The 27818-nt window shown below is 28.6% G+C and overlaps 3 protein-coding genes across 5 annotated transcripts; 2 read left to right on the forward strand and 1 right to left on the reverse strand.

Annotated features, from left to right (window-relative positions):
• The first annotated feature begins 1178 nt into the window (after nt 1–1178).
• LOC111026237 (trehalase-like) lies at nt 1179–8247 on the forward strand. 2 transcript variants are annotated; one of them, XM_022304274.1, is made up of 10 exons: nt 1179–1539; nt 2570–2659; nt 4499–5156; nt 5260–5384; nt 5455–5600; nt 5684–5850; nt 5950–6151; nt 6588–6784; nt 6915–7044; nt 8090–8247. In XM_022304274.1, exons 2-10 carry the CDS (start codon nt 2586–2588, stop codon nt 8173–8175), a joined length of 1785 nt encoding a protein of 594 aa, XP_022159966.1. In that variant the 5' UTR covers nt 1179–1539; nt 2570–2585; the 3' UTR covers nt 8176–8247. The 2 variants fall into 2 exon arrangements, with proteins under 2 accessions (XP_022159966.1, XP_022159967.1); XM_022304275.1 differs by having other exon boundaries at nt 1179–1545; nt 8090–8175.
• Nucleotides 8248–9477: 1230 nt separating this feature from the next.
• LOC111026236 (ubiquitin carboxyl-terminal hydrolase 31) lies at nt 9478–17645 on the reverse strand. 2 transcript variants are annotated; one of them, XM_022304272.1, is made up of 12 exons: nt 16823–17645; nt 14633–14927; nt 14324–14566; nt 13679–13817; nt 13468–13612; nt 13114–13404; nt 12935–13040; nt 12545–12723; nt 12255–12460; nt 11980–12192; nt 10011–10120; nt 9478–9954 (listed from the first exon to the last, which is right to left on the reverse strand). In XM_022304272.1, the coding sequence occupies exons 1-12, from the start codon at nt 17281–17283 to the stop codon at nt 9850–9852; spliced, it is 2493 nt and encodes an 830-aa protein (XP_022159964.1). In that variant the 5' UTR covers nt 17284–17645; the 3' UTR covers nt 9478–9849. The 2 variants fall into 2 exon arrangements, with proteins under 2 accessions (XP_022159964.1, XP_022159965.1); XM_022304273.1 differs by having other exon boundaries at nt 9489–9954; nt 10020–10120.
• Nucleotides 17646–22523: 4878 nt separating this feature from the next.
• LOC111026238 (trehalase-like) lies at nt 22524–27713 on the forward strand. Its single transcript, XM_022304276.1, has 8 exons — nt 22524–22663; nt 24146–24800; nt 24865–24989; nt 25092–25228; nt 25295–25461; nt 26206–26407; nt 27210–27406; nt 27489–27713. Exons 1-8 carry the CDS (start codon nt 22524–22526, stop codon nt 27636–27638), a joined length of 1773 nt encoding a protein of 590 aa, XP_022159968.1. The 3' UTR covers nt 27639–27713.
• Nucleotides 27714–27818: the final 105 nt, after the last annotated feature.

The following is a 27818-nucleotide window of genomic DNA, read 5'->3' on the forward strand; positions in this document are numbered from 1 at the left end:
ATTGTATAAGATAATTTTACACTTATTTTAATTACTATAAGGAATTGTTGTTGATGTTGGTATTATTAAAAAAAGAACAGGCAATTTTTAATAGTTAAAATACTTGTAATTTATAATATATTATACACTTTTTTGCGTGTACAACAGGTATGTGGTATGCCTTATTAATTTATTGGAAATATATGACAAAAAATTGAAAAACAAGAAACTGCATTTTTTGATACACGTTTTTCACTATTCTTAAGACTGCAGGATAACTATTTCGTGTTGATGTGCGGATAACAATTTAATTATACGATAGGTTTATAATTTTTACACCTATTATACGTAATTTTGCTATAGCGATTTTCAGTCTGGTATTTCGAATGACAAACTTAATACCTACAACCTGCTGACAAATTATAGAAGTTTATTTCATATAAAAAGTGTACAAACTAATATTGCAAACCTTATTTTATTATGTAAGCCACAATTGTATTGATTTTACTGCAGTTACCATTTTTAACTCGTCCTATATACGGCTTGTGATAAAATCTGAACGTTGTTTATAGAAGCACATTCATCAAATTATAAATTGAGAATACGATCATAATCGTACTTTCAGATTCAATAATAGTATAATATAATATAACTGCACACTTTATTTTGTTCAGTCGTTCAAATGACTGCAACCTCTCAATCTATAACGTTTAAGCACTTAAAGGTACGCAATCCATTAAATTAAAATACCTATATTAAAGGCTGTTGAGTGAAAATACTTTTCTAAATCCAGTTTAACCAAATGTTTGAGAAAATTAGAAATTTTTATGAATATTGACGATATTTTTCGAAGACCTGTCCTTGTACTCTCGATATACGGCGGCTCAGTGTGAGATTTCAAATAAACATGTACAAGTATGGCCTGGCCAGTTCGTTGCAAACACCGTGAAAATGGTTTCTAGTGCAATTAAGAAGCTTAATGGTTTTTAATATCATATGGATGGCGTTAAGATAACGATATTTTAATTACAATTAACAATAAGTGAGGAAAAGCACACTGATCTAAACGAACAAGCTAATTATTGCTGACCTCCTGATTTTTATATTATACAAACAACTATGGTAATTGATATTGTTTCGAATTAAAAATATGTACATAACCGATTATATATAGTAATGTAGCAGTATTTAATCGAATACTCAGTATAAAAGTTCACATTTTCTAGACGATTGGAAACGTAAATGCAAACGCAAACAAATAGGTACATATACTATGTACCTACGAAGGTATTATATTTGTAAGTAGGAAATCCAATTATTATTATTTTTGAAGTTGATAAAACGATTTATTCGAGACGAATAGAGGTATGCTGGTCGAACATATTAATATTACCATGTTATTATTTATTTATAAAATCAACAATATGAATATACAATACGCAAACTATAGTTAAATTACGCAACCGCTGTGATAGTGCCTAACACCGAAACAGTTGATGTGAACGGACGGACAAACTGACGAATAATTTACGACGGACATAATTCTATTATAACCACACGGTATTAGTATATTAATTATTAATTTATTTTTAATAAGTCTTGTTGTGTAGTTGCAATAGGACATAGGGGTGGCAAGATTGTCGATCGTAGACTGATAAATAATGAAAGGTCGTAACCACGAGGTTTTAAATTTTTGATATTTTGAGTTTTTTGATTATCACTATATAATACGTTTATCATATGCCTATAAAATATATACGGCTACTACAAAATGTAAGACCTAAGTCTTAAGTAGAAACGTCTACTTACGTAGGTATATGGTCAATTTTGCAATATATATTTATCAATTAGGTATTCGACTTCTGATACATTTATTTTTCTCAGTTTATGGTGGTCGGGGGAGGCTGTGATGTCTGTATTCATCATAATTATGCAAGTACTTATAGGTTTATCCGCCAAGCATGCCTCACCTTTATATTCTTCAATGATGCCGTAGGAATTGGAAAGGCATTTTTAAATTACGTTAAGACCATATTTTCAAGCTCTTGAGATTTTTTCTACTACTATAGGAGTGTCTTTGCAGAAGAGATACAAACTTCTGTTGTTCACATAACACCCATTTTCTACGGTAGATTATTTAACAGATAGTTTTTCTGAAAATATTCAAAATCAAAATTTTACTTTTTAATTCCATGAGTACCTATCTAATTCAACTGAAATTTATATTTTATATGCATTCTACTAGATATTACAAGCGTAGCCCCTAGAGATTATATTTTTCGGTAATTAATAAGTTTTTAATTTCTTTTGATTTTTTGATAAAATCTTCAATCTAGTTGTTAATATGGGCACACGACGCTTTTTCGTTTTTGTTTTCGTAGTGTTTTAATTTTATTTTGATAAATCGAAATTTTGATAGGTTGATATTGGAAATTCATACTATTCATATTTGTATGATATTAATTTATAATGATCAAATTGCCATTATTTTTTAATCCATGTTTATTTAATCTATTCATTATATGTTTAAACATTAAGTATTTAACTACATAAAATAGTTCAAAATTTGTTTTATTTTGACGTTTTAAAGTCTCCTATCAATTAAAATGTGTGCGCCTTGCGAAGACTGGAGGACTGGAACAGTGTATGCATCCAATGCATTACAGCCAACATGCCTCAGGTATAGAATAATAATCTATTAAATTGGTTTAAGTATTCATAATTCGTTTAAGCATGTATCAAATACCTACTTAAAGTCACCATTTATTCACGTTTCTTAGAAATATTAGTTTTGACATTGCTACCTTCTATAAATATTAATATACAACAAGTATTTCTAAAATACGCATATTGTACATCGCCCATAGTGTCTATGAATACAAGTTACACAATTTTCGCTGACGAGATGTATAAAAAAACAATCGATGTATCGAATTCAAGTACTTATTTAGGATAACGACTTACATTCATATTGTATAAGTGAACATATTATCTAATAGCATTAGGTATTGGGTACCTATAATTTTTATGTAAATTAATCACAGAGTCCGAACATAATAGTAAATAAATCTCAACTACTTTTTTTTCCAACTAAATAGTTGCCGAAATGGCATTGTTTTTAATCATGTGATTGCTGGGTACCTATACCGGCTACTTTCATATTTAAAAAAATGCAAGCTTTGAGTTTAATTAAATAATGATTATACAATAATAAATAGGTTTACGAGTGATGAAATTGTTTTATATTACTGTGTTACTTATGTTTAATTGTATATTATTAAGTACTCCATGAATCCATTGTTTGAAAAGAACACGTGCGTTCATAGTGTTCATACCTATTTAGTGAATGACACGTGAGCGTCACTTATTTCTTATAAATGGTGTGAACGTGAACGAAATTCAAATTTTTAGAGAACTTGTAACATTTTACACCCAGTCCAAATTAAACTCTTTTTTTTATTTTAATGTTTTTTACATTAATATTTTGTAACTAAAATATAAATTTAAAAAATACGAATGATAATTTTTAACAAGTTGATTTTCATAATTTGTTTTAGTCTATTATAGTATACTGTGAGTCTATGCGGTATCTTATTTCTGTAGATTATAGTATTAATGAACAACGTAGTACACTCGTTCATTTGTTCAATTTTTCCTTTATAAGAATACTGAATAGTATGAAGGCGAACGAGTTCAGTTTTTGTGTGAACTTTCCAAATACTGCATGAACCTTAAACCCTTATAATAATACAATAATAATAATTAATTAAACGTTTTTTTAAATGGTTATTTTGTATCGTAATTTTAATCTTACACAGTTATATTTCTTTTGCTTACATTTTAAAATAGTAAAGAAATAAGATTAAACCCACAAAGCTAAAAAAAAATGTTATAGGCAAACAGGATTTAAAACAGAACTATTTAAATTTGGTACTAAAAAATTCAATTACTTATGCGTATTTGTTATGCTAAAATATTTTGATAAAATTGAATTTATTTTACTTATTAAAGAAATGTAGAATTTTTAGAGGAGAATGTAAACAGAGCTAAAAGCACCATAAGCTGTAAACACCAGATTTTGAGTTGTGATACTGAAAATTAAGTAAACCAGTGTTTCAAATGTTTTAATTAAAGTTAAAGAACCATAGGTAACGGACAGGATGTACCAGTATTGATCTAGTGATGCACCTGCTATCACCTGTGTCTGCACACTCATATTTATAGATGTATATTAGTATATTACTTACCTACATAAAATTCAATATAGGTATTAGGTAGTAGGTAGTAAGTACATAATTATAACAATATATATGTAATAAATACAATGTTTACTATTAATACACACACTATACAGGTTAGGTTTATGTCCTATAAACCCAAATAACAACCTATTATTAGCGATATTTTTTTACCTATTATTTTAAGGTTTGCAGGTAGCATAATTAGTGCATAATACATATTATTATGTTTATTGTACTTAATAAATAATATAATATATTTTCGATTGTTTAAATCAAAGCAAACTCTACTGTGAAAGTGAATTTATGCATGACGTACAATTAGCACGAATTTATCCGGATTCGAAAACGTTTGTGGACAAGAAACTGATATGTACAGAGTCCGAAATTTTATCCGAATATAAGAAACTGAAAGACTCTCACAATGGTAACGTGCCTCCAATAACCGAGTTGGTCAAGTTCATAGACGAGCACTTAGAAGACGGAGACGAGTTGGAGGTATGGAATCCACCCGACTTTAGCGAAAACCCATCGATCGCCAATAGGATCAGAGATCAGAACTACAAACAGTGGGCGTTGGGATTGAACCAGGTGTGGAAAACCCTAGCGAGGAAAGTCAAGGACGACGTGAGAGTACATCCTGACCAGTACTCCCTGATATGGGTTCCAAACGGGTTTTTCATACCAGGAGGCAGATTTAGAGAGCTATATTATTGGGACACGTACTGGATAGTCAACGGACTTATGCTGTGCGACATGAAGGACACGGCTCGTGGTGTCATCGACAATATCATATCGCTGGTGAATCAATTCGGTTTCATGCCGAATGGAGGACGATCATACTACCTTAACAGATCACAACCACCATTGCTCATACTGATGGCATTGAGTTACTATAAAGAAACCAACGACTTTGACTATATTAAAAAAATCATTCCAGTAAATTCTGCAAACACTTATAATACATATATAAATATATGATTTGCAAAATGTAATATCTGAACAACTATAAATCATACACACCGATCAATCATTTTTTTAGGACTTGGAGAGTGAATTCCATTTTTGGACGGAAAATCGGATGGTGACTTTCGAGAAAGACGGTAAATCGTATAAAATGGCCAGATACAACGCACCGTCGAGGGGACCAAGACCAGAGTCATATAGGTTCGTATAAAATGATAGATTTGTGGGGACAAAGATCACTACAAATACGTATCTATTTATGTCGATATAGAGAAGACTACGAAGTTGCTGAAAAGTTTGAGACTGAAAATGAGAAAGATGATATGTATACTAGGCTTAAGTCTGGTGCTGAGTCTGGATGGGACTATTCGAGTAGATGGTTTATAACTACTGACAAAGATCCCGATTCCGATCCTGGTTGGTACTCTCGTCCCATATAACATGAATACCAAAGGTTTGAAATTACTAAAATACAAAATATGTTTTAAAAAAAAATACAGATCAACTATCGAATGTACATGTGCCAAGTATTGTACCAGTCGAATTAAATAGTATACTAAACCAAAATGCACGCATTTTGAGTACATGGTTTGGCCAGTTAGGAAATAAATACAAAGCCACCAAATATTGTATTGTCGCTCAAGAATTTCTTAATGGTATACAAGAAGTTAGTAACAGCTGTAATATTGAATGAATTTTTCTATTTTTATAAATCAATGACCATAATTTATCATTATTTTCACGAAAAACCAAACATCTGCTGCAGGTCATGTGGAGATCAGACAGAGGTGCTTGGTTCGACTGGGATTTAATGAACCATAAACATCGAGAATGTTTTGTTGTGTCCAATATCTCACCTTTGTGGACAGAAAGTTATGACATGCCAAAAAAGTCGGTGGCCAATGATGTATTAAGATATTTAAGAGATGAAGGGATTATCGAACCAGATTTCAGCATAAGCTTTCATGGTACAAAATTATAACACAATTTAAATAATATATACTAATATGATTAGGTATAGTTAGGTATATTTGTACAGTGTCAGTATTATATAGGTATATATAATATACGTACAAGACGTATGTATTGTGTATTTTTGCATACTGAATAGTGTATAGTGTATAGATAAGTGAGTATAGTATACTTAAGTACCATATGTAGGTACTGAAAAAGGCTAACTTATTCAATTTAATAAAAAAAATAAAGTAGCTACCTATTATTTATTTATATAGGTATAATTAATATTGTAATATTGTAACCAATAGTCAATAACCTTTATATTATTATTTAACGAGTGTTTAGGTTTTGGAATTTAAATGGAATATGAGTTTTTATACACTTTCGATTACATTGTAAAGGTGTTGGGTAGGCAAATAATAATTTCATAATAATTACTCCCTAAAGGTACGCCTACGTCCATGTACGTATCGTCACAACAGTGGGATTATCCAAATGCTTGGCCTCCTCTGCAGGCGTATATTATTCAAGGTCTGGACAGGACAGGACATAGTTGCGCACAACAGGTGGCCGCGAGAATGGCTGAGGTCTGGTTGAGTACGAATTATAAAGGATTTGCAGAAAAATCGTTTATGTATGAAAAAGTAAGAATTACTCGTGAAACATTATTGTTATCTATACGTTGAATAGTTATAAATTATAATTGTATACCTATATAATCACTTTTATGTTTTTGAAAATATGTTGTGATGTCAAAATGTATTGTTTTAATAGTACCACGTCGAACTTCCGGGTGAAACTGGTGGTGGCGGTGAATATATTCCACAAACTGGTTTCGGTTGGTCAAACGGTGTCGTGTTAGAGTTTTTAAACCAATGGTGTTCTGTCAAAACTGACACAGTCGGTAAAATGTATTATTTAAAACTAGGGAGGCTCTACCCAGGTCAACCCCCTTAATCTCTATTTTGTGAGCTGAGAGTTTATAACCCTAAAATAAATAAAATCTGATTGATATACAATGCAAAAATTATAAATGATTAACATTTTAAATATTTTTATTTACGTTTTAAATAAAATAATATATATATACCCTCATTAAGTACTGTAGGTAATGCAACATCAAATACTTTATTTATAACGGATAATAGACCATGTGTAAACATAGTCTTATAACTCTTTACATGTACCTAACGAATAATCAACATTTTTCAAATCATCGTCTCTGTCACTATTATTAACTATCATTGCAATAGTCTCACTAGTATTACTCAATTACTGCAAGGATATGACATATTGACATATGAACAATTATATCCTTCTTGTCTACTGTCAACATCTCACGTTGTAATATAAGTCTCAGGTACCAATATAATTATTATAATATTGACATTTATTTTTTCTGTCATATTATCATTTATCACTGATAAATAAATATTTGAGCTAATCTGTTTTTCTTCATTCTCTAATTTTTGTTTCTTTCATGACAAAATGATGCCTATCTACTCTACCCGATTTTGTTTATTCTTTTCTTTGATTTTGTTGAAGCCTCTTTTTATAAATATAAAATTTACAAAACAACTTAATATGCGGTGCTCTGGTAATTTTTTATTTGACGAAATAATTTTTCAATTTTTTTTTTTAATAAATACCTACGATATGAATACCTACAGCAATGTCAAGGAGATACGAGTGGCATAGTCATTATAAACCTTAAAAAACCTTTTTGATTTTTGATATATTATATAAACATGTATACATAATATGATTTTTTAATATAACCTCTCCCGTAGAAAATATCTAGGTACGTATGCCACTGCCATGGTATTTTTTAAAACTCTTAATGATAATATAAAATTATTATCACCTATTATTACCTACCTAAACTGTCCTAAAGTACCTTCTATAAACAAACAGAATTATATTTCAAGTTATTTATTTTTTTTTTTTAGAGTCCCGGAAAGATGATCAAGAAAGCAAATCCCTTTTGAAGACCAGTTTTAAACGTTTCTGCAAATTTTTGGATAATAAAAATTGATATTACCAAATAATAATAATAATGATAATAAAAAACAATCAAAAACAAAAGATCCAAATTTTTAAACAATATGAGGAAAAATGTATAATCTTACAATTTTTAATTTTTGCCATTTATTTTATAATTTATTATTATTAAGATAGGTATTTTTGAGGATTGCAAGCTGTAGGTAGTTAGTTAGGCTATGTTATTTCAACTAAAATGTCCCAATATTTTGTCAATTCTAGAGTTAGTCGTTGGGCTAAGTAACGCTATTTGGTATACTTTAAAAAAATTATATACCTACATTTTTTTATTATTTCTACTTGTCCAATTCACGATCAAGCTACTTTTTAAAATGTCATTCCTCAACTTCAATAAATTTAGATTGAAAAATATATATATATATATTATATATTATAAATTTATGAAATTTTAAATTATGATAATTCGAAATTGAAATCAAAAATTTGGCCTGATTGATCTTAAGTAGACATAACATCTACGATTTCAGATCAGTTTCCAGAAGTCCTATTATATCATTAAGACATTTTTTATAACAATAAGATTGACAAAATTAGTATATAATATATTCTTTACCGTTCACGAACGCGAAGCCGTGATGATGACTTAGTCTCGTTTCTTTACACACTTTATACAAGAAAAGCTTTGAAAATGCCTATATTGAACTCCTTAAAAAAATCCAGTTTGCAATCCCTCGCGACGTTTTTCAATCTTCAAACCGCGTTCGCGTTAGATCACGGATAGGCCACTAAAAGTACACTACCAGAGTAAAAATAATTAATTAGTACTATTAAACAAAAATGAGTTAGGCTTTAGAAGTTGTTTCCTTGTTTATTTGTTCAAAATATCCTACTATATTATATTATTTGTAAAAAAAATTCAGATGATGTAACATAATTGTTAATTTCATTAATATTTTATCATGTTTTTCAATTGCATATAAAATATATTATTTTAACTATAATCCTATAGTTATAGTCCATAGGTTATGATGAAAAAATTATCAACTTACTTAAATCAGCTTTTTTTACATTTTTGTCTGATCAGCATGATATTAAAGAGTTATTAATTAAAATAGTAAATAATATGTATTGGTAGTAATAAAATGAGAAAGTAAAAATTAGCAATAATAAGTAATATTCGCATTTCCTGTTCCAATATCATCTTAATATTTAATATAATACTAATCCCCAGCTTAACAAGGCATTAGGTTTCACAACATTATACACATATGACAGAGTAACACAAAAATACCAAATATTGGTTTTTAGGGTTTTTCTTTAAAAATTAAAAACAAACTTTATTTTCTAAAATATTTTATTATATCAACATTTTTTGAGGGACATATTGTTGAGCATATATTGAAACATTTTCAATATCATATTATTCATATTCAAGATTTTCAATTTATTCAGAATAAAGTATAAAAATCAGAAAACTGTAGTAAGTACAAATGTTGTTTCTCCATATTAATGTATGGAAACTGTAAAAATGTATAAGGAATGTTCCTTTGTATGAGCAAATTCATTACTTTTTGCCAAAATGTTATTGTAATTGTTTATGTGTACGTAACTTAAATATTATAAAAACAATTAATAATTCTTCAATGGTAAGCAATTTGAAATCCTTCAAAATAACAACCTTAAAACAATAATAATATAACTAAAATTTTTAAATACATGATTCTTTAGCATTATGTAAAAGTTTCTTGAAATTCTTTTCAGTATCATCAAGACAAAGATCAGACGGCCTTCTACCATTTACCATAGGCGAACTCTAAATAGAAAAAAACAATCAATTATTTTTATTAATTGTACATTTACAACTATTACAATATTTACCGATCTTGAAAACACCGTATCATTTTCAACTGTCGATGATCTGGAAATAGTATGACTTGAAGGTGAATCACTTAACTCTGCAATATCATCGTTATTGTGCTCTTAAAAAAAAATAATTTAATACAAAGTTAAAACACAATTTATAATTAATAAGTATTTAAGTAGCTTGAGCTTACTAGACTCACTTTGGGACTAGAACAATTGAGTGTATTAACAAAAAGAATCAATAAGGGGAAATTCCCAAAAATAATAAATATATACTACTCTATGCATGTATCATTATATATAGATACCAAAAAGATTTATAAGTAAATATTTATTATTTATTTTTCATTATGATCACTAAATTTTCGGTACAAATTATTATGTATTTATGAAAAAAAAAATAAAAATCTTCTAATATTTAAATAAGTTTTTTATTTATCCAATTATGTATTTTAATTTATCCCATTAACAGGTGTTGTGAGTGGCAAAAAACCGGTTTTTGTTTGGGCGGTGAGTCCTCCTCTACGGCAATGGATATATCCCATGGGACATTCTGTATATTAAGAGAATGTTCAAATAAAATTACTATGTGTACTTATGTGTACAATTTTCTTTAAATTCTTTATACTACATATTACAATAGCATCTTTGTTTCAATTTGTATTTTGTGGAATAACCGCGGAATTCGCTTAACAGTGGTTGCCATACCATCCTATTTTGAAGACAGTTTACTTTACTGTGTTTGAATTCTGATTTTTGATATTTCTAAATATATTAGAAGACCCAAATTTCAAGATATAATTTAAGGAGTGTAGTATACCGATACAGACTTCTTATGTTCAAATAAGAACCACTATTTTTGCTTTTAACACGTTGACTGCCATGCGGCCGCCAGCGTCCATATAAAAATAATTAGGTATTAATAATTTTCAGACCGCCGGTTGCCGCACCATATCATTCGTAGGAGGCCATATGGCAGCGGGCTGCCCCAAATTAATTTGGATTTATATTATTAACTTTTCCTTGGCGCTACAATAATGATCTAGAAAATGCGCTGTGGCATAGCGGGAATAATTGCAATTTTTTGATGTATAAAACATAATTTTAACATTTTATTTTGTATTTTTAAATTTTTTTCAAATTCAATAGTATACATCAGCGGTTCCCAAACTTTTACGACCACGGCACCCTTAAAAAATTGTTCGTGTTTCGCGGAACCCTAATGTCTAATCCAACTCAACTACAATTTTTGTAAATTAAAAAAGGAAAATCAATTCCTTAAACTCTCAAGTCCAAATAATATTTTAATGATACTGTTAATGACTTTTCATTATTAAACTTAGTTTAAAAAAAAATTTTCAATCAAACATTTTTTAAACAACAAACATTAAATAAACATAATTTTCTCAATAATCTCATACATCTAACGGAACCCTTGACATTGTCCCACGGAACCCTAAGGTTCCGCGGAACACACTTTGGGAAACGCTAGTATACATACAAATTTATAATGACACTGAAAAATGAACTTGGCGTACAAATAATAAATATTCTTGAGGCCGCTGGCGGCCGCATGGCAGGCAATGTGTTAATTTATTAGCAGACATTTTTTTTGAAAGGTAACCTTTAAATTTAATTGAGTAGTTTCTAAGTTATTAAACTGTATTGTATCATTAGTATAATTTTTCCGTATATTGGTTTAACATGAAATAAAAAATTAGTTATTTATTAGGTTTATTAGAAAAGGATGTTAATATCACTCAATAGTTCTTAAATAACCTTAAATATCATGAGACTAAATCATAATCTCCAAAATCCAAAATAGAATAAATGCATGAATCAAGAAAAAATGGGAGTGAGTATACTTAGTGAATCATCCTGTATATCATCCTATGATTACAAAGAACATAAAATGTTTATTTTAATTTCCATTAATGTTTAATAGAAACCATGTTGTAATTAGTTCATAAGTTACCTATATTATCAACTATTTGTCCAACCGAATGGCTATTTGATATGTGTGCATGTAACCGTGTGGCCCAATGGTCAGAATTATTGAGAATCATATCTCGTCGTTGATAAAACAACATGTATGCAGATGTCGTGACCAGAGAAGTATCAGATATTGGTGTAACTTTAGTATCATCAAAACTATACCATTGTTTATCATATGGATTTTTGCAAAATGCTAGAACAATAAATTTAAGTTATTTTATTGTTATAATTAAACCGTAATCAATGTATATTAACCAGTATAATGTCCACTATGAGGATCTGATCCATGATGGTTGCATACAGCATAAAGATCATATAGGTTACGATCCTGTATAGAAGACAACCGACGAGAAGCTAGAGGCTTCAGTGGTACCCTAACATCCCGACCTATAGCTAAATGTGGGGTCATATCAAAACTAAACAAAGGGAAATCTACAAGTACTGAAAGTTTTGTTGGTTGTCTGAAAAAAAATTATACTTGGTAAATATACCTACAAATAATGAAATTTAATAATTTTCTAATATTTTATATCATCATCAAGTACCTGTTATTGTGCTGTCGCGACGACGGTAGTGAAAGAGATTGTCTAAACCGTTTTAGATGAACCACTAAAATATCAGGTAAGGTCCATAATCCAAGTTTCTTCACAACTTCTTGTTTAAGATTACATTGTGGACAATGCCAAGCATTTTCTGGACCTAATACCTCTTCTTTTGTATATAGCTAAAGTATTGAAAACCAAAATTATTTTGGATAAAACTCAAAACAAATTATTTATTAATTCATAAACCATATGATGCTAGAATGTAATTTGAATTTTTTTTTACATGTCTGTAGTTAATTTTTATATAAATATTATTTAGTAAAGAGTAAATTATGGTAATTTGTCACTATAACTATTTTATTTAAAAAAAAAAAAAAATGTACAACTTACATCAAAACATTGTTCAAGCGTGATGGATGTTCCTTTTTCAGAATTTAATTTTAGCTGTCTTACACTGGCATGCTCTTCAACTTGATCACAATGATCAGCAATTGTTCTAAAAATAATAAAAATAATGTTTATTAGTAACCTTATCTTTCCCAAATAGTTATACTTATTTTTAAACTTACGCTTCCTTAGAATGTAGACTCCATTCAAGAATTAATTTTATATGAGGTTGATCCCCAGACATAGCTAATGCTTGGTCAATTGGATCAGTAAAAAGAGGTAATTCAACTGTTGGGTCTAAATATTGAGGTAAATCACTTGCATCAGCCAATCGTATACCAAATAATGGTATTTCTTGATCAGTTGTTAATATATCATCATGTAACATCACTGCCATTTCTTTCAGTAAAAGTTTTTGAAGGTCCTTATAGGATGTTTCACGACATATTTGCATGGTATAAGCACTTCCAAATCTGATGTACAGAAACAAAAATACTTATACAATGAATAAACATGAAATGACTAAGACAAACAACCTTGAACATTGATCTTCAACAACAAGAATATTAACCCAACATAGTAACAAGTAAGGTCCACTCTCATTACTGCAATCATTCAATTTAGGAAGTTCTAAACAGTATAAAGGATCTGATTCTTTTATCATAGATGCTGGCATAGAATCTAAAAAATATAATTTAAATTAGTGTTTACTATGCTTTAAGCATTGAACAAATAAATAATAATTACCACAAAATGTTCGATTAAAACCGATATCAGTTATTTCAGTAATTAACATATGCTCTTGATATATACCAGTGTAAGACCATAATAACTCTCGAAATTCAGCTATACTACTATCAACTGGAAGAGACAATCCAAGTTTAACCTATATAACAAATAATTTTAATCATATTACAATAACATGACATTTTGGTATTAGAAAATAAATGGTATTATTTATAACTATAAAGTTTATAATATACTGTATAAACAGGGCGATGACTGATGATTAAGAGAATATTATCCATTTTGAGCTTGAAAATATTTCTTAATGTTGAAACTTCCTCAATCTTTTTTAAAAAGTGATACGTATCTAACGCTTAAAGCGAACAATTATTTAATCTAATATTGAATATTTACAAATAAACAAAAATGTACAGGAAAAATAATCAGAATTTTATTTTGATATGAATAATACTTGGCGATCAATTTTTAAAAATCAAAATTTTATTTTAGTTATCAGAAGGTAAGAGATTAATTATAAAATAAATTTAATTAAAAAATACTATAATTTTAAATAGCTTTATAAACTTTAAAAAGTCAAAATTATAAAAGTAGTTAACATATAGGAATAATTAAAAACCACTATTAAACAAATAGATTTTAACTTACATCTCTTGGTTGTTGGGAAGTATAAATAACAGTAATAAAAACAGGCATTGAATAACATTGTGGTACTGGTATTGATATACACAAAAATGGATCAAATGTATTGGATTGACGCATGCAGCGCGGACATGTAAGTGAAGATTTAAATTGTGCTTGAAATACATCATGTATAAAGGACTCATTGCAACGTATATGATTAGCAAGTGTCTCAGCTGCTACTTGTTCATCGGGCCTCCCAAATGTGTTCTGAGAAAAATAATAATGATAAGTAACATAATAGATAAAAAATAATTATTAATTAAGCTATCTTACTCTAATTGTTTTATATTTTTTTTTTGTAGCTATGTTTAAATCTTCATGAACCTTATCCAAAAGCCATAATAAGAATTCTTGTGCGTCATGCTGATTATTTCCTCGATATTGAGTACCATATTTGTCTACAATTGTTTTAAATTGATTTGACATGTCTGGGTCATACTTGCATAGCCATATAGATTTCAATAATAATGCCAGCTGTTCAGTCATTTCTCCTCGTGTACCATATTTTTTTGAATTCAACTTATTTCTTCGAGTAAGGTCCATTTTGTATTGATCCATAACAAAATATCTAGAGCAAAATTAAAATTACAATATTAATTTTTTTTCTTAAATATTTAAAAATCAATTCATCAAAATTATTTCATTAGGAACATAATAAAATTAAAATAAATTCTATTATTAAATTTAATGTTCAAAGATAATACAAGATTTTCATCTATATTATGATGATTATTTAAGAACTTAGGCATGTATTTAAGAAAAAAAACATAAGAAACTAAATTTCTAGTCATTACTCTGGTAAAAAACAATCATAAGAATAGTTTTACACTAAACTAATGCCAGATGATAACATGCATGTCCACTCTGCTATATTCAGTGGTGACTCCGCGTTTTTTTCTAAGACAAATCTAAATCTAGTAGGTCCAAATGAAATTTGAATATCGTAGCTGTGGGTAGTTTTAGATAGAATTGTAACGTATATGAAATATTGTCAGGAGGGCCAAGTGGAGGACCAGACAATTTCAGTAGTGCAACAAGGAATTGTCGAAGACCAGAATAGTTATTGTTAGAATTAATAAATAGTAAACGTTGTGAATTGTATATAAATATATGCTCAATGAAAAACATCATAAAAAACAAATCATTACCTAATAGGTACCCATATCTAACTATCCCACTTAAAAATTGTAAATATGCCCAATAAAATCGCAAAATTATTTTTAAATATTTATGAAGTATCAGAGTACTAATTGTATAAGACAGTTTATATTTTACAATGAATAAACATGTCTTAAGTAGTTATTAGTAGTTACTTTCTGTAAATAGCATTTATATGATGTCTATGATAATTATTATTAGTTGTCATATAAAAAATTATGTAATAACTAGACTTGTCTATAGCTATATTCAATCGGAAGTAGACAGCAGGTACTTATAGGTACTATTTTTATAATATTAAATACAAAATTAATTTTAGAAATGTTTCTAAACTTGTTACATTGATACTAATTAATTATTCTAGTCTATAAAACAATATTATAAATTTAGAACTTTAGCAATCTCTATCTAATAAATTTGAATTGTTTATTGAAATAGGTAAACATTGAATCAAACCATTGTTTTATTTTATTTTGTAATAAGACATTTAGCAATTGTGTATCATGTACACACGTGTGTAATAAAGTACCTATGTACACATTTTTCCTAATAGGCAATAGCATTAACTTTATGGCAAAGGGAAGGGGTCAAAGCTGAGATTATCTGGTGAGAAGAGCACAAATCTAATTGAACTTTGATATGGGGCTAATAATTGGATTAAAAAAATTATTGAGATTTCAATTTTTAACACAATACCATTACATTAAGAATATATTATATAATATCCAAAAATAAGTAGGTACCTATCGAGATACCTAAATACAGAATGATGAATGTTCCAATATGAATTGTTATGGTTTTGAAAACAAATACTTATATTTTTTCTGCAAAAATAAAGTGTATAAAACGTCAAAATCTATTAGATACAAAAACAATGACAGAGAATATTGAGTATGACTACATGGGTACCTATAATTTTTATAAATTTGATTTTTTTTGAAAAATAGATAGCTAGGTATTTAAAATATTGGTAAAATAACAAATTCCTAGTAAACAAATGTTTAAGTTCGTAAATAATAAGCAAATTACTTTTCAAATGTAAATAGGCAACATATTAAGTTTAGGAACTATTTTTTGAAATCAATGCAATTATTAAATAAGATTAACTTCATATTACCTAATCATTGAAATATGTTTACCTAACCAGGGTTCAACCATTTATTTGTTTTATACATAACTTTAGTATATGCTACATAAATATCTTACATTAATTTACTTATAAGTTATAACTTAGTACCTAAATTTAGATAACTTGGTTATTTTTAAAATTAAAATAATTAATAAATTTGAAAGATAGGTAATTACCTGGCTAGAACATCTGTATGACTTAAGCACTGTAATACAGCATTTATAAAACATGTATTTCCTTGGTTACGTAGACCAACCACACCCGGAACTTTGTCACTGCTTAAAATTTTTGGAGTTTGATAGGTGTTATCGTTGTAGATGTCTGTTGATGAGCGTGAAACATAAGCATCATACTTGGAACATAGATTGCTCTTGTCTTGTTGTAAGCCAAGGTATGACATTTTCTGCAACATTTTCCCCAGTACCTTGTTCCATGATGACGGTTTCCTCAGCATCGACAGCTTTAGTCTAGCATCGTCTACATCGCCAGGCTTTACATGTTTGTTGCGTATCAGGTCACGCTTAAGTGAGAAAGATCGTTTTAGTTTGGACGTTGGTGGGTTGGGGTCCTCGTTGCGAGTCATGTTGTGCAGCGCTTCAGCCGAAGTGCGTTTCTTCAGCAACGATATTTCGTCCATTTCGAAACGTCACCGATAGATTTTGGTAACATTAGAACAGTATGTATTACTGTGTAAATGATTAAAAAAACAATAAAACAATAAAAAAATAAAACAAATGGGAAGAGTTGTAGTTGACCACACAAAATAGGAATTTTGCAAGTTATTTTAATATTATGTACACGATTTGCAAGCTACGTAGCTGCAAGCAGTCTTGAAACGTCTGATGGACGGCGACACATCCGAACCGATCGAACGGCGCGTCGATTAAATGAAAATTCACAATACTTCAAAACTTTTAAGTCTATAATATCAAAATACAAAATAATAATTTATAATATGTAGGTGCCTAAAAACTATGTTATATTATGTATTATTATTGTATATCGTTTCACGGGAAAAATTTATCAACTCGTTATCGAAAACCTTCGGACATTACAGTGTTACCGCCTAATCGACGGAGAATGATGAATATTATGGGGACGGGTACAGATTTCCCGATTTTGATAAGCGAAAAATTTGTTATGATATCTCGATATACCACAACTCGTACCAGAATATACCAGAGATCCAGCAGTGACACCACCAATAAGAAATAATTTACAGTGATGCCTTGTTAGCGGCACTCGTCGCTACGCTCCTCGGCGCCGTCGCTCCGCTCCGCAAATCAAAAATATCCCTCGACTTGCTATGCAACACCACCTCAAGTTGGTCACTGTGTAACCGATGTTATACCAAAGAACAACCACTCTTATCATTTCGGCCAAAAGCTTATCACTACCGCTATCAAAATCGGGAAATCTGTCCCGGCCCCGAATATTATGTATTTATATTGTACTCAAATCACGATTTTTAATCTTTAATCGCAATGTAAATCACAAACATAGGCGCAGAACTTTTTTTCAGGGTATGCAAAAAGTCTGTGTACCAAAGCATAGATAAAATTTATTGAGATAATATTAGTATACTTAATCTATGACCAAAGTAACATAGTTTTTAGGTTTAAACCTCCCCCCAGTAAGCCATGAGAGGCTTCGTCTAATATACAATAATATTACAGACTCACTAGTTCAAAATTCACCAAATTTAACCATTTTAACTCACTAGACCTACCCAGACCTTATATTATATTTTTTAATATAATCATACAAGTCAAATTATTAAAATTTCTGCTCAGTGTTGAGATTCAAAATCATAAGGAAACACTACCTATCAATAAAAAACAATTAAAATTTGTAAAATAAAACACGTTACTATATAATATTATGTAGCCACACAATAAATTATATTAAAATCATCGATTTAATATTTTACAGCGTCATTCGCCTTGTAAAATGTACCTCATTTTTGAAATAATCAATAACACTATTAGCTTCAACATTTATTGCAAATTCTTGTTGTATCCTTATCACTTATCAGCATAAGACTTGTTGAATCGTTCTTGAGCCAAAATGGTCCTTAATTTTGATTTTAATTGAGTTAACTTGGAAAAAGTTCCCTCACATGTACAACTGGTTACTGGGATAACTGAAAACAATTTAAGAACAATACTTAAGTTGTTAAAGATATATGCTCTATCAAACATGTTTAACCCCTATAACCAAACACTAAGAATTTTAGTGCTTGATTCAATTTTTTTTTTAGGCGCTAAAAAACATATTTGGAGAAAATGTTTGAATTATAATTTTACAAACTAGAGGTTTACCTGGTATGGTAAATCTGAAGTATCTATTAATTGAATAGATGTTATAATTAATAATTATTGTAACTCTAAATAGCAATTTTCCCATTTATTTATAACAACATTTTTATATTCTAGTTCATAATAAGAATATTATTAATCAAAAATAAATATATATAAACCGTGCATACTAAGTAATACTAATGAACAGTCAAAATAATTAAAATAATATTTGATATGGTTATAATTTAAACCATAAACTATCTTAGTTATTGTCATAACTTATAATATCACGAATCCCAGACGAAAAGTCAGGGAACAAAAAGTCCATTTTGAAAAAGGTTGAACGAAAAGTCCGGATTCATTTTTTATTGTTGGACAAAAAGTCCGAGAATGTAAATTATAGTTCCATACACAAATTAAAAAAAATAAAAACATCAATGTCAGAATGTCTACAGTAAGTTGATAGGAAAATTCTGACATTTTATCAGGATTCGATAAAAAAAGTCAGCTACGTCATCAATGATGTTAGTTATATTGTAATTGTAATTAATTGATTAATTAAATTATATCTGTGAATTCATAATTTTCAAGTAAAAATTTTATAGTACCAAACAATGTTGTGTAAATTTTTTTTTTATAAATAATTATATTTTTAGTTCATAGCTGTGTTTCCGGTATACGGAAAAAAGCCCCAATATCAAAATACGGTAAAAAGAGCCCCATCATAGGAAAAAAAAGCCCTGTACCAACTACATCCATAACACTTTTTTTTTATTAAAGTATTCATTTCATCATTTTTAATTTTTAAACAATATATTATTATTTATAAATAGCCATATTTTATCTATAACCATATATTTAATTTGTATATACTTTTATATGATAATAATATTTAATAAAATAACAAGCCCAATATTTTAAACTATTTAGCCATTTAGGTATAAACATTAAACATACATTTGAAATAGAAGTGATTAGTATATATAGTAATAAAAGTAATTGACATTTGACTTTATCTTAGAAATGATGAAGGTATTATATTTTATTGTAGACTATCTTAGTTTCTACAACATTTTATTATTAAAAATGTGGTTTTTTCGTTCATGTAGTTATAATAATAATGATATAAGTGTATTAGATTTTCTAATGGCTGTTAGCCAAAACATTAGAAATCAATGCTACTAAATCATTTTTAAATTTTTTTAACTTAAAACATTTTTTAATTACGTACAAATGACAAAAGACAATTATTGCAGATTGCAACTACACATGTATATTTTATAATAAGAGTAATGCATGTTAAGGAATGTTATTTATGGAATAATTTTTAACTGTGATATAATTAGTTATTGTTTAATGTCATATACTAAATATAATTTTTTTAAATAACTATCTTTTTAAAAAGAAAATGGTGCAGAGACCTCTTGTACTGAAAAAAAAATCCCATATTAACCGCCAGTAAATAAATTATCACGTACTGGGTGTTACCACTGGGTAATTCCCCAAAATCATATTATTCATTGTTATTTTTCTTTTTGTATTCTTTTATCTCATCTAATTAATGTGCATATTTGTTGTATAGATTGTAGATTGTCTTTTTACTTAATAAAAAAAAAAAATAACTACCTTTATGTAACTACCTTTTAATCAAATAAATGTACCAATAATAATAATTAGTACCATAATAATTTAGATGCATAATAATATAATAAAATAATTTAATAATTAATAAAATAAATGTAATCATTATATTATGATTATTATGAATAAATCATTTATATGTCATGCAAATCAAAAAAAAAAGAATCATGTATTTTGTGCGGGGCTTTTTTTCCTATAGACCTGGCTTTTTTTACCTCCCGTATTATGATATTGGGGCTTTTTTCCTAGATTCGTGTTTCCACGTCGGTAGTGGTAAAATGTAATACGGGGTGGTTTTCGATGAAAAGAATCGATGTTTGGTAAGTTCATTTCATATACTTTTGTAGGTTTGATTTACTATCTAAATGTACTTTTAGACTATAAATAAATATCTATTGCCGTGGACAGTGAACTACTTAAGGATGTAGACGTATATTTTATTTCTGAACGCTGAATGTATAAAATACGTGAGCTCGAACGAAAAAATTTGGTCGATGTCTCGCCGCCTCTCGTTTGTTGAATAATAATGAATACCAGTATTATAAAAAGTGTTACACATGGCGTTTTTATGTCCTAAACAAATCAACAATTATTATTTTTCATTTGATAAGAATGAACACTGATATTTTATATATTTTAATTTTTTTTTTATATTCATATTTAAATTTATCATACCATATAAGCTTTATAAATACAATTGTATAATGGTATAAAAAGTAAAATATCTACACTGAAGACGGATTTGTGGCAATAAAAGTATGCAATTTGTTTAAATATTTTTATGGTTGCATGATGTGTAGAAACTTATTGTTAAAATAAACATATTATACATTATGAAGAAGCTTAAAATGAAATTTTCGAGTTTTTTGATAGAAAACATATTTTACTATATTACAATATCAATCGGAAATAAACAATACAAATTAATACATTAAAAACACATGTATTTTTATCTTTATATACATTATATAATGTATATATATATAATGATATTTTGTATAATGTCTGACATTATCGATATTCGAGAGTTCAGGTTTAGTCATTTAGATTTAATATGCTGGGCCAGGGGTTAATCTGCGATTTAGAGTTAGCTCAAAATATTTTACTGTTTGTGAGTTTAGAATAGAGATACCAATGATACCATGGATGGAGATTGGAGACAGCTGGGCAAGGAACGTAAAAAAAATTCAAGCCAGGTAATATTTGAGGGTCAAATGAAAGCAATTCGAATGTGGCTTTATGCCAGTATTATACGTCATATTCTAACATAATTACTGAACAATAAATACAATAAATGATGTTCCTACCTATATGCGACTAGTGAAATATTTTTTTACTTATAAGTTATGACAATAATAGATTTGCGTTAAACTTTATGAATATAGCTGATTTGTAGTTATTTTACTCGGTCTTTACGTAAGGACTAATAGGTAATAATTCATGCTAGAAAAAACTTAAATACAACAACAATTTGTTTTTGTTTAGAATTTGTTTAACATATTCTATTATTCTGTAAGTACTAAGTAGTGATATTCACTTTCAGTCCATTAACGACTTACTGAATACATGTACAGGCAGTTCTTGAAGCTCTGGATACATATTTTTATCATTTATAACTTTTATACAGCTGAATTCGTTTATTACGATACCCAATTTTCTTTTAGTTGAATTAGTGGAATGTTGGATTTTATCCTATCAGGTAAATAAATCATAATGATATTTTCGTAACTTCTGTTTTATTAGTTTTACATGGCACACTAGTTTTTAAATATACCTAAGTCTTTTATTTTTAAGCCCGGCATTCACGAAGTCTATGGACTTAACGATCTGATTCTCTGGGTCCCTTGAAGATCGTTATAAGTGAATTCGTCTACATATTTCAACTGCGAATAATTAATTTTCATATGAATGTAATTTTCTTATTACCGATATCGATATGAAGTGCTTTTGCTTACTTATTATGCTCTTGCTATTACAAGTTGTGTATTATAAACGGATAATTGCCCGAGACGCTATAATAAATCTGAAACCATCATTTTTTCAACCATTGGATGAACTTCCGCCATCATGTTACAGGTACAGTATACAAAGTAATTCAATGAAGTGCCAATGACACAATATTTTTGAAAATATAATTTTTACACAATTCAATGCCTGAAAAACAAAATGTTGATATTTTTTATTGTTATTATTTTTAATTTTCTTTTATTATTTAAGATAATTATTGAGATAACTTGAGTTGAAAGATAAATTAGAGGGTTAATTTTAGTGACTTAAATTACTTTGAAAAGTTACACACTTGTCTATTATATAATCTATCATGTGCACTGTGCAGGGAGGGTTTGGTGGGATGATTAGTTTTATTGGAGGTGACTTGTTGAATGATTAAGTTAAAAAGTATAGTTGATAGAATGATATGCATAACATTATAGGTACCAACATTCAAGATTGTACAATGCAAATGCAATGTAGTGTTTTTCAATTCTAATACATTATTATATGTATTATTGAAATAATAAATTGTATTTACTATTTACGAGCTGAAGCCGGTAGTTTATTACAGTGATATACAATTAGTTTAAAATGTATTTATAATTATTTTTTCTTGTTTATTAACTATGTAATTATGTAGGTATATTAAATAATTTAAATAATGAGATATTATAATAAGATAATGGTTTACAAACTTTTGTCCACGAAAGTACTAGATCCAATACAAAAATATTAAAAATAAGTAGAAGAGCTATTGTATTATTGTTTAATTATGTTTTCATTATTATAGACTTATTATATACGTCTTAAAAAAATATAGACTTCTTAAGTTATAGAACAAGTTCAAATAGTATAAAAATCGTAGGTATAAGTGCGTATAACAATAACAAAAATAATATTATGTCTCCAAGGTCTTTGAAGTTTGGACATATACCACCTCAAATAAGCACGACTCTCTATTGAATATGACTATGAGATATGAATATATAATTCTGCATTCATGAATGTAGACAGTTCTTTTAAATACAAATTTCCACTGATGGATTGGCCTATATAGCCATATAGGTACATGAACATGACCATTCCAATAATGAAAAATGTAGGTATGATGAATGATGAATGATGATAAAGTACATTACGTACTAATATTACAAATATTGAAATATATTATTGTCATCCATTAATTTATAACTTATAAATTATTTTATATTACAGTATGTTATTACTTATTTAGTTATAGTTTATTAAATATGAATGTCATTAGATGTTGGTAGATATGAATATAATACAGACATGAGACAATACACTAGGTATGGATGAGATTAAATAGATTCTTTTAATTGTCATATTATAATGTAATATCTATTGTTACATTAAATTAAATAAAATACATTTTTGGTAATGCATTTATGATGTGGGTACCTCGATAGTCGATACTTCAATAAGTTAATAGGGTACCTACTGCACGGTAATTTGAGTTATAACTTATAAGTACCTACCTATAGGTTATATTGGTTATAAATGTTATAATATATTATAATTGTATAAAATCTTTACATTTTCCAGTAAAATTTACTGCAATAGTGAATTATTGAACGATGTACAAATGTATTGCAATCATCCAAACTGTACAAATTTTTTATCTAAAAAACTTAAATATACTGAATCTGAGATTCTGGTAAAGTATGATAAAATGAAACAAAATAATAATATTGTACCGTCTGACGAAGATTTAGTCAAGTTTATTGCTGAGAATTTCGAAGAAAGTAACGAGTTAGAGACATGGACACCTACGGATTTCACCGATAAACCATTGATTCTTGATAGAATTAAAGATAAAACTTACAAATATTGGGCTAGAAGGTTGAATGATTTATGGATGACCCTAGCGAGGAAGATAAAGGATGACGTAAAAATACATCCAGATAAGTACTCACAGGTGTGGGTACCAAATGGGTTCATTATACCAGGAGGTATATTTAAGGAACTTTACTATTGGGACACTTATTGGATTGTTAATGGATTACTACGATGTGATATGAGAACAACAGCTCGTGGTATCATCAAAAATATAATATCATTGGTGGATCAGTTCGGTTTTATGCCCAACGGTAACCGAGTTTTCTATCTAAATAGATCACAACCACCGATGCTTATATTGATGGCGTTAAGTTACTATAAAGCAACTAATGACTTTGACTTCATAAAAACTGTTATAGGTGTAAGTTCAGTAAAAATAGTAACGTGAATAAACTTATAGTATCAACTATTATTATTTATTTTAGAGTTTGGAAAATGAATATCTATTTTGGTTAAACAATCGAATGGTTATCTTCGAGAAAGATGGTAAACAATATAAAATGGCTAGGTACAGCTCACGGTCAAGTGGACCAAGACCAGAATCATACAGGTTTGTAGGATATATTATGAAACTTTATAAACAATAAATTGTATTAAGTTAGTTAGTTGCAACTTTGAAAGTAATAACAATAATGTGTATGCAAACGTCTAGGAACGATTATAAATTGGCAGAAAAACATTACAGAGAAGAAGATAAAAATGAATTATACATGCATATAAAGTCTGCAGCAGAATCTGGTTGGGATTTTTCAAGTAGATGGTTCATAACAGCCAATGGCACTAATAACGGTTAACTTTAATTGTGAAATTATAAAATTAATCATAATTATTTATGGGCTTAGTTTTTAAATACAGGTAATTTATCTGATATACAAACTGCAAACATTGTCCCAGTTGACTTAAACAGCTTGCTTCATGTAAATGCACTTACATTGAGTACTTGGTTTGATCAAATAGGCGATAAAATAAATGCTGAAAAATACAAAACAATTGCTAATGAGTTCCTCGAAAATATACAAGAAGTAAGGATATCTTATAGCTATCAAATCTATGTTACAAATAGTATACGAATAGAACACAGGTAGAACTGGGACCTTTTGATTTTATCGGTACTTGTTCCAGTTCCAGTTCTTGAGAAAAACATTTAATAGTTCTATTCTGTTCTGTCCCTGTACTTGAAAAAAATTGATGATTCCGGCTTTAGAAAATAACAGTTCAGGTTCGATGAAAAATGTTAAATTACATACAGATACGATAGGTACTAGGTAGGTACGTATAATATAATTACAAAGTAGGTATGCATTTTACATACCTAGTAAATAATGTCTAATTTTTCCAATTTCTCTTTGATTGAGAATGAAGCATTTATAAAATATGTTATCAGAAGAATATAAGCACCTATTATGAAAAGTTCAAATTTTGACGAAATTACATATATATTAATTACACAATATAATATACATTATATTTACTTACCTAGTAATATTATAGGCTGACAAACCGTCTTCGCTCAGAATCATTTTTCCCATATAATGATTTTGTGTAACTTAATTAAAATTTAACACATCCATTGCAGTGACTCTCCAGATACCTAATGTACAACAAAGCGTTATCCACTTACGCTCTTTTTTATTTTTTACTATCTTCCTATGTTTCTATAATTATATATAAACATAAATACCTAATACCTATATAATGGCTATACAATTTTGATATTATAATAAATGTAAGAATGTGATATTCTTTGTTGCTAAATGTGGTTCTAGGTTATGTGGAAACCAAACAAAGGAGCTTGGTTTGATTGGGATTTGATCAACAATAAGAGTCGAGAATATTTTTATGCATCCAATATTATACCTCTATGGACGGAAAGCTATAATATGCCAAAAGAAAAAGTGGCCAATTCAGTTCTGAAATATTTAAGTGATCAACATATAATCGAGCTCGACTACAGTATTAAGTACAGTGGTAAGTATAGGCACCTACCATTTTAATTGAACAATATAATTATTTCAAAAATGAACAATAATACAAATAATACTGATGTAGGTATACGCGTTATGTAGATACCTAAATAACATATAAAAATAAAATGTTAAGTGTAGGTACAGCAACATTTAAGTTATAACTTATAGGTACATTATTTTATTTTATTTAATATGAAAACTGGTTATGAAACCCAAAACAAGTGAGTACAAGTAATTTTGGACAATATCTTATGTAACAGATTCAAGTGTAGAATTTAATTAGACAGCTCTCAGTGGTTTAAGTTGGGTTCTTCTTTGGCCAGGCGCATTAAACTGTAAAGGGGAGAATTAGATAAACAATTAGTATTGAAGAGAGGCAGGGGCCAGCACCCATTGTGATTTTTTTTATGAACCAAAAAAGAGGCATGTAAAAGGGAGCATAATTTTTTATTCGCCAAGATGCCACTCTAAAGTTGATATTGGCTTTTAGAGTAGGATAGTCTACATGATCACTGGTCATTGACCAGAGATGAATTTTATTAGGAATGATAGATTGGCTGCATGCCGGCCATCTGAAAGGCTGCCTTAGATTAAGCAACTGATTGATGTGTATAGTCGGTAGAGGGTGGGTCAATTTATGTTTAAGTGAAAAGCTAAAAAACGCAAGAACTTCCTTTGCACCCGTTCGATCGGGTGATACATAATACATATTATACATTGAATATTTTATTTTACATATGATTTTACAACATATTTCTCAATATAATTCATGGAAGCTTATTTTATTATTTTTCACGATATAGGGATACCTACGTCGATGTACTCATCATCACAACAATGGGATTTTCCGAATGCGTGGCCTCCGCTCCAAGCTTTTATCATACAAGGTCTAGATAAGACTCAACAACAAAATGCAAAACAAGTTGCAGTGAGATTGGCCGAGGTGTGGTTGCGCACAAATTATCATGGATTTACAAATAACGAATCGATGTTCGAAAAAGTATGAAACCATTCAACCATTACCATTTAACTATTCAAAACATATTTTAAAATGTTGTTATAGCTTAAAAATTATTTTACAGTATGACGCTTTAGCTTTAGGAATAAGTGGTGGTGGCGGCGAGTATGCACCACAGTTAGGATTCGGTTGGACAAATGGTGTCGTGTTGGAATTTTTAAACCAATGGGACTATTTATACTACAACACCTCAAATGATAATACAACGGACTAACACAAATATTATATAATATTATATTGTACACAATAACACAATTTATGTTAATATATACTTTTGTTTTATTAGTTTTATTTATTTTAAGATTTAGCCTCATAAAAATAGTACTTACCTACCTGTAAGAAATAAAAATAAATATATTTTTATATGACAATTAGAGAGGTGTTCACTTTAATT

Source organism: Myzus persicae, unplaced genomic scaffold, assembly GCF_001856785.1.
Source record: "Myzus persicae strain clone G006 unplaced genomic scaffold, MPER_G0061.0, whole genome shotgun sequence".
Lineage (NCBI taxonomy): Eukaryota > Metazoa > Arthropoda > Insecta > Hemiptera > Aphididae > Myzus > Myzus persicae.